At 47.9% G+C, this 11761-nt stretch overlaps 1 protein-coding gene across 1 annotated transcript in view; it reads left to right on the forward strand.

The window, feature by feature from the left end:
- The window catches only part of LOC110584470 (heparan sulfate glucosamine 3-O-sulfotransferase 3B1), a 36426-nt gene extending 31673 nt beyond the window's left edge, over window positions 1-4753 (forward strand). Inside the window, exon 2 of the mRNA XM_021694523.2 lies at window positions 4091-4753. Coding sequence (XP_021550198.2) covers window positions 4091-4709 — 619 coding nt within the window. The 3' untranslated portion in view covers window positions 4710-4753. The remainder of the gene's footprint in view (window positions 1-4090) is intronic.
- Window positions 4754-11761: the final 7008 nt, after the last annotated feature.

Below are 11761 nucleotides of genomic sequence, written 5' to 3' on the forward strand. Positions count from 1 at the left end.
TTTTTTTTTTATTTTTTTTTTTTATTTTTTTTTAAAGATTTTATTTATTTATTTGAGACAGAGAGAATGAGAGACAGAGAGCATGAGAGGGAGGAGGGTCAGAGGGAGAAGCAGGCTCCCTGCCGAGCAGGGAGCCTGATGCGGGACTCGATCCCAGGACTCCAGGATCATGACCTGAGCCGAAGGCAGTCGCTTAACCAACTGAGCCACCCAGGCGCCCCGGGTCTCAGGTTTTGATGGGGTGACACGCCTGCATTATCTGCCTAGGTTTCAGTACAGAAGACGGATCCTTTCTGCTTTCTGTCATGGGTGATCCTGTCTGGTCAGGTTCTCGGAGGCTTGTCCTGAGGGCAGTTCTCATGGCTGTAAGCCTATGTCTTCCGGAGACTTGCCTCTCCAGCCTAGCCCCATTGGGCATCGCAAGCACCCGATGGTGACATGTGCCACGAACTGTGGAAGAGATGCCCCTTCCTGCCCACCTGATGAAGAGGGAAGGAGGTGACCAGGGTTCGGGGCCACTGTTCCCACCATCGCTCAGATTCCGGGCCCCATTTAATGCAGCTAACTGCCGGAGAATGTGAACCTAAGAGGTCTATTGTTTTGAAATCTGACTCATATTTGAATAACTATGATCGTAGTCATCTGATTCTAGCACTGAAATGCCTGTGATTAAGATTCTAATCTGTGAGAGAGAAAAAAAAATACAGGTGTCTGTTTAAAGAGAGGACAGGTGTGTGCCTCTGGGAGCTCTTCATTGGAAGGGGCCACGACGAGAGGAAGGAGAGGCCTCAGGGTGGCTGAGTCTCCGTCCCAACTGTCCATCTGCAGGCCGGTGACCTGCTTCCACGTGAGCCACCTCTCCCCTTCGGCCTGTTTCTTCATTAGTCAATGGGGGATTTGCAAGACCTACCTCAAAGGCTCGTTGTATGGATTAAATCAGATAATGTGTGCAGAAGTTTCTCTGCAAGCTCCCAAGCACCATATAATTATTAGCTGTGACTATCAGTTTGAGAAACTGGCTTTCATAATGAGCGGCTCAGTTAAGCTGCCACCTCCCTGCTGGCTGGGGAAGCCAGCCTGGGGCTGCAGGGAGGGGCACGCAGGGCCCACGCACGAGCGGTCTTGCCCTTGGCCATGTCCTGATCCTTTTTTCTTGGAACCACTTGTGCCCGGAGAGGTTTTGAGTGTTGGGGCAGGACACCGCTCTGGTAAAGGGGCCCAGGAAGAGAATGGAAAAGACTTTTTGTTCCAGGACCTGGGGGTCAGGGGAGCAGAGCAGCCAAAGGGGGAAAAGGGGACTTGCCTGTAAGCTGCCAAAAGGTTCGGTGCCGGGGACTCTCCACATGGTTGCCAAGCCGTGTTCCCCACCGAGTGGACCCACAGGGGTATGCTGGGGAGCTGTTGGCTCTGAGCCCAGTGCCCGCCATGAAGAGCCCCTGGAGGCCAGCGGAGGAGGCTCAGGGGGCATTGGGGGAAATGATGGAGAAACCCAGTTGTGCATCTCACCCGTCCGCCACTCAGAGCAAGCAAGCAAGCACGCCGAGGGGACAGCAGCCCAGAGCCTCCCGCGGGCAAGAGCTGAGCAGTCTCTGTCTCTCAGCGCGAGTCCCCTGGCTATCGTTTGCACAAAGAAAGACCTGGGGCCCCTTGAGTGCTCTCTGACACACATGGGTGCAAATTCCAGACCATTCTAGGGAGAGGGCTCCCTTGGAACTGGTACCCAGAATGGCTTGGGTGCCCCGGGGGCTGTCAGGCTCGGGAAATCTGTCCACAGTTCAGGGATTTGGACTAGAGGACAGTGAGGCTCTCCCATTTCCTTTTTTACCAGTTTTCTTCCTTGTTTTCTTACTCCCGGTGGATCGTGCTCCCTCATGTCCTTTCCTGGGTGCAGTGAACAGAAGATAATTGATATCATTTTCTTGACACCAGCTAGCTACCAGGCTCCGTACCAATGCTGGCTGGACAGTCCTCTCAGAACCTTAGGGTGGTCGACATCATCATTTTCCCCATGGCTCAGAGGAGCAAACTGAGGTTCGGGCGGGTAAGGGGACCTATCCAGGGTCACACACAATCAGTCAGTGGGGATGCCGCGTCGAACCCAGCAGCCTGACTTCAAAGCCCATGCTGGGTCAGACAGACTCTCTGAGGATAGACCCTGCACCTACCCCCTTGTAGGAGCTGCGGAGAACTTGGGGGGTTGGATTTCTTCTAGTCGTGGTGGTAGCACTCTGATTCTGAATATTCAACTCCTGTAGACTGTGGTGGCAGATGGCTTAACGTGGGGAAAAAACCTTGGGACTTTATCAGACTCGCCCTGCTTTTGGGTGAAACGCGAAATCAGTTGAGAGCCAGGAACTCTGTTTAATCCTCGCTCACATTAGCGCGATGAGACTGCTCCGTTCACCTAAGTGGTTAATGGGCAAAGTGGGTCAATCCAGCTTTAGCGTAAGTCGGGGATGGCTCTGGCACTGCGAGGCCGTCTTCCTTAAGGGAAAAACCTTCCTCTAACTTGCTGGGAAGAGGGAGCTCCCCCGGCGTGTGGCCCCTTTCTGGCTCGTGCGATAGAACTTTGGATCATCATCTCCATAAACGTGCTCAGGAGAAGAGTTGTGGTCTCAGTAGATTAGGGGTGGCTCGAAGCTGGAAGTTTCGGATGTCCTACCGAGAGGTAAATATTTGGTCAGAAATGATGTGGAAATTGTCTTTTTTTTTTTTTTTTTTTAATTCCCGGGCCCATAGAGGAAGCAGTCAGAAACTGCTAAATCCCATAGTTAGTGGAAGATCGTGCATCCGTGACCAAAACTTAGTCTCCAGTTAGTTAGCACATCTCTTTCCTTTTAGTGTGCACACCGGTGCCCAACTTTGTCCTACCAGGTGCTGTAAACTGCGGATTGAACACCATAATGCTGATAACCATCATCGTGGTAGCAAAGCTAGTAAATATCAGTTACAGACCACGTGTCCGGCATGTTCTGATCATAGTATGATCCTTGTTTTACTCCTCATTAAACTTCCATGATGGAGGTACTATCCCTTTCACTTTTACAGAGGAGGAAGAGAAGCCCAGAGAGGTTAAGAAAGGTATTCAAAGTCACATAGCTTATGTGCGGCAAAGCTGGGATTTGAACCCAGGTGGTTTGATGCCTGAGGCCTCTTCCCTTATCTGTTAGCTTTACACATAACCACTGAATGAAGCAGGTGGACGCTCTTCCCGTTTCGCATGGTAGAATGCTCAAGTTCAAGAGAGCAAATAAGGAACAACCTTCCACCATCCGATTGTGTTGCTGTCTGCGCTCACTCACGGCTTTCTGGCGTGGGGATCATGGTCCGCGTTTCCTGTTGGTCCTGACAGTATTGTCTGCATACTTCGGCTTAGATGAATGCAGTGATCGAGATCATACAAGTCTTTTTTTTTTTTTTTTTAATGGAGTCTAAAGTATTTTTGGAAGCTTCTAGAGTTGGGTCTTGGGGATTTCCTCTTGGCAGGTTTGTATCACTTTATGCTTCCATCTGATTTCACCTGGTTTTGGTGACCTTCGGGTGTGCTTTTCGCAGTAAAGGCATTTTGTCGGCGGTCACTGTGTTGAAGCCTGGGGGCGGGGGGGACGTCTTCCTTCCCGTTCCCAGCGCATGCGGGCCCAGGCTTGGTGAACGCGTGGAGTCAGGCTGGTGAGGACTCCTGGGCAGCAAAATCTCTGGGAGCCCGACGTGCTGCTGTTAGGAAGGGCACATAGCCAGAGGTCGAGGACCTTTGTGTTCTGACATCGTATGTCTAGGGCAGTTTAAACACTGGATACCGGGAAAAATAAGGGAGAGGTGGCCCCCGCGAGGGGATTTAGAGAAACTCCTATTTCACTGTTTCTACCTTGGAGGAAGGTGCCTTCCTATTGCACGTAGAGAGTATCTGGCCTCCAAGCTTCAGATGGGACGTTAATGCGCCTTTCAGCTCTGAAATTCCTTTTACATGTTTTCACGTCTCTATCACCGTTCCCCGTAATAAGAGAGAGCGAGGATGAGTGTTGCCGTTGACACGTGTGGCCAAAGAGGTGTCAGCTTCTGAGCTGACTTCGCTCTGCTTGCTTTCCCTCAGGGACCTGATGCCGAGGACCCTGGAGGGGCAGATCACCATGGAGAAGACACCCAGTTACTTCGTCACCCGCGAAGCGCCCGCGCGCATCTCGGCCATGTCCAAGGACACCAAGCTCATCGTGGTGGTGCGGGACCCGGTGACCCGAGCCATCTCGGACTACACGCAGACGCTGTCCAAGCGGCCCGACATCCCCACCTTCGAGAGCTTGACGTTCAAGAACCGCACGACGGGCCTCATCGACACGTCGTGGAGCGCCATCCAGATCGGCATCTACGCCAAGCACCTGGAGCACTGGCTGCATCACTTCCCCATCGGCCAGATGCTCTTCGTGAGCGGGGAGCGGCTCATCAGCGACCCGGCCGGCGAGCTGGGCCGCGTGCAGGACTTCCTGGGCCTCAAGAGGATCATCACCGACAAGCACTTCTACTTCAACAAGACCAAGGGCTTCCCCTGCCTGAAGAAGGCCGAGGGCAGCAGCAAGCCCCACTGCCTGGGCAAGACCAAGGGCAGGACCCACCCCGAGATCGACCGCGAGGTGGTGCGCAGGCTGCGCGAGTTCTATCGGCCGTTCAACTTGAAGTTCTACCAGATGACCGGCCAGGACTTCGGCTGGGATTGATCGACCCCGGGGCCGTGTGACTTACCACTCGGCTTATGTATCGAGAGAGGTTATATGTATGTAAAATGTACAGAAATCTGTTTTATAATAATTTATTTTTAATTCATAAGCAATTAACTCACTCAGCTGCCTAGCCACACTCTTTAGAGAGTTAGTCTCATAATCTGTTAACATTCCAAAGTGTTTAATCTTTTCTTTTCCTCACGATTGATGGTGCTTCCGTCCCCCCCCTCCCCGCCCCTACCCATTCTATTTAAAAAGAAGAAAAGCACAACTTGAGATTTTCGTTGTTACGGGTACGCAGCCTTCAGTCGCTGTCTGAGTTCACTTGCCATCTCCCTGTGTCTTGGGTCTTGTAGTCCAGCTGCCATTCCTCCCTCCCTCCCTGCCCTCGTACCTAAGAGGAGCGCCCAGCTGCTCCAGCAGCTCGGCTCCCTCAAGGTCATGTCTCATGTAGCAGCCTCCTGCCCGTGTGTCGATCTTTCAAAGGACGTAGAGGCCAGACCGCAGCGCTAGGCTTTCCGCCCCGAGTCTACTCAGCTCGCGGGCGAGTCACTACCTTTGTAGGGACACGCGCCTCCTCTCTGGAGTCTGCGTCCCAGGGTCCGTTTACTTCAGCTTATGATTTTGAGGGAGAGCCCTGCGTCCCCTTCTGCCCCGGTCCCTGGTTCTTGAAGCCGCTTGAAGCGTATGCAGATGTTATAGCCCCTCTTTCCCAGGTCACGTGTGTGAGATGCTTGGGTGCTGCTTTAGAACTAAAGACGACCTCTCCTTTGCATGAGTGCACCATGCTCGGTCCTCCAGGCAGACAGTTCTGCTCTGACGCACCAAAGAATCCCCTAGGCTAGCAGAACCATCAGCACAAACCCGCAGGTGCCGGGTGTCCAGACCCAGAGGGCTCAGGTGCATCCCGCGCCCTCAGAGCCCCCCAAGGTGCTGCTAGGTGCCGAGCCAGCCCATGTGGGGCACATCCCAGTAGTAGGCGGACCACCTCAGTGGGGAGAAAAGCCAAAAGAGCACCAGAAGGACAGGCGGCCTGGCAGAAGAAGCAAGTCCCTGGCCCCCTGCTTGATGTCTGGAACTCGCCTCCTTGGAATTCCTAGCTCATCACAGACTGACAGCACAGTCTGTCGCCAACAGCCAGACAGCGAGCAGCAGGAGTGGCTCTTGCAGAGACAGGCTGGGGGAAGAAAGTTGTTGACTGGCGGCTGCCGAACCTAACGATTATGAAGATGTCCCTTGTTTGAGCTAGGTCCCAGGAGAAGGGTCTCCAGTATTGTCGCTGCTGATGCAGAGTGCTCTCCCCTCCATCCCTCTCTGTTGAGAGAGCAGTTGGAGATTATTTTTGACGGCCAGCTTGTGGCAGTCGGGGTCACCATATAGCAATATCACAGAATGAACATGTTCACTGTATCCTGTTTTCTAAACTGGAATGCTTCTACCATAGAAGAATTTTCATTTGAGTTATAGTTGCACCAAGGCTTACGTGGGAAGACGCACACATTGTCCAAAGGGTTGGGGTGTGATATTTACAAAGACAGGAAGTTTTATTTTGAGTTATAGTTGCACCAAGGCTTATATGGGAAGACACACACATTGGCCAAATGGTTGGGGTGTGATATTTACAAAGACAAGAATTTTTATTTGAGTTATAGTTGCACCAGGGCTTATGTGGGAAGACACACACATTGTCCAAATGGTTGGGGTGTGATATTTACAAAGGCAAGAATTTTCATTTGAGTTATAGTTGCACCAGGGCTTATGTGGGAAGAAATACACACTGTCCAAATGGTTGGGGTGTGATATTTACGAAGACAAGAATTTTCATTTGAGTTATAGTTGCACCAAGGCTTATATGAGAAGAGAGACACATTGTCCAAATGGTTGGGGTGTGATATTTACGAAGACAAGAATTTTCATTTTGAGTTACATTGCACCAAGGCTTATGTGGGAAGACATACACATTGTCCAAATGGTTGGGGTGTGATATTTAAGAAGACACTCTTGTACATTGGATGGGATAGAACTTGCCCCGTTGAGCAAGAAAATTTGTATGAAAAGAGAGAGAAATAGTTCATCTTTCAAAACTGATCACCATGTCACCGGTCCTTGAGTGATGTCGTTTGGTAATTGGTTTGTATTCGCCCACAAGTTTGAGCCCAGACATAGCTCGCTCACACTGAGCAGCAAAACAATCAGGATCATCGTGTAGGTTCTGGGCAGGAGGATGGGCACTGGGGCTCCATGCATTATTCCCCAGATGCTCTGTTCATTTCAGAGCTTAATGACTGCCTCTACCAAGTAGTACAGAAGCTGCCTTTAGGGGAATACCATAATCCTAGCATGGTTCTCCCTTCTTGCTGCTTGGGCGTCCAGACATCTGCATAAGGGTACTCTAAGGGCTTGTACGTTTTTGCGGTCAGAAAGCTCATTTGTAATAAAACGGAGAATGCTTCTTTCCAGTTACAACGTAACATCGCTTAAAGTAAAAGTCAGGATCCACAATCTCCACGGAACCCCGCGCTGACCACTTTCTGGCCACTTTTCGTGCCCTGATATGGCTCGTGATGTAGAATTGCAGAAAAAGCGCAGCGAAGGGTGTGCGACAAAGCAGTAGGAAAACATGCGTATGTTTTTCCTTCCCTTCGGGTCCCTGTTGTCTTTCTAAGCTGGACAGTTTTGATTAAGTTGTTTATCCCCTGCCTTACAACTGAAACAGGAAATCTCCAGATAGAAGGAGGGTCACTGAGTCATGAACACTGGAGTCAAGATTCTATTCTGGGTCAAATCCTCGAATCCAAACAGATGTTGATAATTGGCAAGGACAGACTAGAGTACGTTTTCCTGTAGAAGATAAATAAATGAAAACTTCCATGCATCTCTTCATAGGGGTCTGATAGCTTACAGTTCCTGACCCCCGCAGAAGTTAAGCAACACGTACAATTCAGCCTTGAGTTTCTTCCTGTTCTAGCAATCTCCAAGGCCACCAGCTCAAGTTCTTAGCTGCTAGAAGACAAACACCGGTTTGTGTTTTGGCATTTTGTCCCTATGCACGCTTTGGGTTTTTTCCAGTTTACAGGGAAAACTGATAAAAATTCACTGAGGGTACTTTATTCCTCTCCGTTTCATTTGCTTGTTAAAAAGATTAACAAACAAAAAAAAGAAATTGGAGGTTTTTATTGTCCCTGTCTACCCCATGCTTGCTTTGAGGTGTTTGGTAACTTGGGAGGTGGTACCTGGAAAGGTATTTAGGATATAGTGACTGCATAATAAATACTTGGATGACGGAGGAAGAGACATTGTCTTTTTCGCGGGATTCTCTTTGGAAGTCATTTTGAGTGACAGATACATTTTAGGCCTTTGGAGAAACAGTTTCAGATCCTGCCAGGATATTTACATAAGAAAGGAAAATGGAAGGTTCCAGTAGACTAGAAATACTTAGCATGTATCTCAAACGCTGACACAGACGTCCGTGTGATTTTTCTTTTTCAGTTTCTCAAGAAGGATGGTCAATTAAACAGGTGTGGTTAGATGGTTTTTTTTTTCACTTTTGTAACATTAATTTATGACTGAGTTCATTCAGCCCAGTAACCTGAAATACGGTGCAAATTCTAGCCGTGTGTCTTCTATAACCTGGATGTTAGAATAGCCAATATGTACAAAAAGAATTAAAACAAGTATTTTGTTCTATGTATAACACAAATTAATTTTACACAGAGAAAGATGTTTCTAGGAAAAAGAAATTCTGGTAATTCATACTATTTCTTTGTATGAACAAATAAAATCTATTTTACCAACTTGTGGGTGCTCTTCTGTTTTGTTGTGTGTTGCGGATGGACAAGGGGTGCTGTCTGAGTCCGTAACTGATCACATGCCTGTGTGCGCACAGGAAGTCATTCTGGGGAGGACAGGCTGATCTTGCAGATTTCAAAATGTAACTAAACTGCAGATATTCGGGGCAATTTTTTTGTAAAGGACTCTGAAGGCTGTGAGATCAGTGGGAAGGCCCCTGCCCCCTTGGAGGAGCATGCAAAGAACTTCCAAGAACACCAAGGTCTCCATATCCTGCAGGCTTTCCGTGCCTCAGGCTCTAGCCTGGTCGGTGGCGGGAGCTGCCCTGTGAGGTGTGTACCACAAGTATGACCAAGCAGAGCATTGATAGCTGGGCTATTTGGATAATGGTAACATTCTCATCTCACATAACAGTTGTATGGAGACCCTTATCCTTGAGACATAGTTGAAAAGTTTAGACAAGACGATGTTTCCATGTCTATAGCCCACAGCAAGAGATCTTCTGTTTCTTTTGATGGGACACACTCTCTGTACGATGATTATTTACTATCTTTTAAGATTGATTTATTTGACAGAGAGTGCACGAGTGGGGAGGAGAGGGACAGTGGGGGAGGGAGAAGCAGGCTCCCAGACTAGATCCCAGGACCTTGGGATCATGACCTGCGCTGAAGGCAGACGTTTAATCGACTGAGCCACCCAGGCACCCTGATTATTTACTATCATAAACGTTTGATTCATTCTTGAGTTTTCCTTAATTTTTGTTTTCAATTTTCCATTGAGATTTATTTTAATTTGGTATATCTTTGGTTGAGGTTTAGAGTAGCTGACACCAAATTGATCTATTAAGGCTCAAACCCGAGAGTTCCGACTTCATATTTTTGAAACCACTCCACTGAGGTATGATTGGCTTACAAAAAGTGTGCATGTTTAATGTATATAACCCAATGAGTTTCATGGTAAGAGTTCACTCATAAAATCATCAGCACTCTCAGTGCCATAAATATGTCCACCTGTTCCAAAAATTTCCTCCTGCCATCTTATTTTTTTTTGTGATAAGAACATTTCACCTAAGATCCACCCTCTCAGCAAACTTAAGTATTTAGTATAGTGTTGGTAACTCTAGGCACTAGGGTATACATTGTCCCTGGGACTTAATTCATCCTGTATAACTAGAACTTTGATTTTGCTTAATTTAAAAAGGGAATCTATTACAATCTTAGGTGAAAAGCCATTATTTCTTGCCATAAAGAGGAGGTAATCAAAAAAAGTAAGTACAATGAAAATAAATCCTTGCTAGTAATTTCTAGCTAGATCTAACTCAAGCCAGGTTTGCCGTAGGCTCTCACCCATTGCTCCTGGCGATGGTCACTCCTGGCAAAGACTAGCACTTAGCAAATTACCATCTTGCCTTGAAGGGTGGAGAAGAATTGAAGAGGGTATGAGTTACCCAATGCTACTTGGTGTTGAGTCCGTGAATGCCTAAAATGGGAGCACCCCCCCCAAATCATCTCCGGTGGTACTCTGGGTTTTCTCGCATTTTGGAAAACACTTGTGATTCACACCAAGAAAACATCTTGCACAGAGGCCCAGAGTTGGAAGTCAGCCTAGCATTCTGGGAAGGCCATGAAAAAAACACCCCACCCAAGTGAAGGACTCTAGCGGGTCAGGGGGGAAACAAATCATTAACATTTGGTTTTCAACAGCCAGCATCCTTACGGAGAACAGTTCCCTCAAACCTAGGTATATGCCGCTATGTGAAGTGTGTGTGAGCCTTGAATGTCGACCTGACTTTATATCCATCCCACGGATTCTCTGCTTTTTCTACAGAAAGGTAATAAAATGGACCTAAAATCTACTCATTAACCAGAGAGCAGTTTAGAGCAGTTGTTCTCAAGTTTGGGCAGATAACTGCACGATGCCACTTACACCTGTGGAATCTAAGAGAGACAAATTCAGAGAAATAAGAGTAGAGTGGTGGTTACCGGGGGTTGGGGTGGGGGGAGACATGGAGAAATACTGGTCAAAGGGAACAAACTTGCAGTTATAAGATTAACACGTTTGGGGATGTAATGTTCAGCACAGTGATTATAACGGATAATACTGTTATCTCATATACCTCAATGGTGCGTTGAGAGTAGGTCTTAAATGTTCTCACCACAAAGAAGAAATGACGGTTACACGGCTCTGCTGGGAATCAGTTTGAGATCTATAGATGTATCAAATCAACGTGTTGCATAACTTAAACTTACACGATGTTATTTGTTGATTATATCTCAATAAAGCTGGAAGACATTTCAAAATAATATAATGTAACCCCAAAAAGCTCCCCCAGTGATTCTAACATATAGCTAAACTTGAAAGCCATGGTTTTCAAAGTGTGGTTTCTGGACCACATCAGCATCCCCTGGGAACCTGATAGGCATGCCAATTCTCAGGCCCCCGAATTGGAACTACTGAATGGGAAATGCAGGATTTAACAAGCTCTCCAGCTGATTCTGATTCATGCAAAAATCTGAGCATCACCGCATTAGAGCGTAGACTTCATATCATTTCCTATCATTTTGAAACCAGAGACCCTTGGATCTCTAATCAAGCACATTGTCTTCTGTACCAGACTTTTCACCAACCAAGGCAATTCCTAAGCAGAGTCACCCCTTATAACTCCGGGTCTCCTTTCACAAAGTAGCTCTCTCTGCATTTCAAATAGTGGCCACGGCTGCCTGGCTTCCCTCACTCTGCTGGGTCCTGTTTTTCTCAGGCAGCCCCCATGCTGTCCTCTCTAACATATTCCCGAGAGTGGAATGATAGGTTGATACAGGAGAGCTAACATCCTTTAAATCCGCCCCCATTTCACCTTACCTTCTAGATTCAATCTTCAACAGTATACTCCCAGCATTTCCTCTCCGATTGTCATGATTCTTTCTTAGCCTTCCCACTTGACTCCCAAAAGCCCAGTGACTTAAGGCTAGAGCTTCCATCTGGCCATCATGTTCCCAGTCATGACGAGTGGATCTAAACCTCCAAGGTCCTAATGATAGCATCCAGTTTCATTTTTCTGTTCTCACCCATTTTCATGATGACGAGGTGTGAAAGATGATAGAGCAGCCTCGTGGGGCAAAGTTGGCTGTGGCGACGCATCTGCGGGCTCAAAGCCTGCACTCCTCATTTGCGAGCTTCGCTGCGTGCAACGATCTCGTTTTTGTGTGTGAATAGGGACTTAAGGACCCCAGTGCAGTTTCCTAAAAGCCATGGAAGACCCT

This window comes from Neomonachus schauinslandi, chromosome 15, assembly GCF_002201575.2.
Source record: "Neomonachus schauinslandi chromosome 15, ASM220157v2, whole genome shotgun sequence".
NCBI classification, from domain to species: Eukaryota; Metazoa; Chordata; class Mammalia; order Carnivora; family Phocidae; genus Neomonachus; species Neomonachus schauinslandi.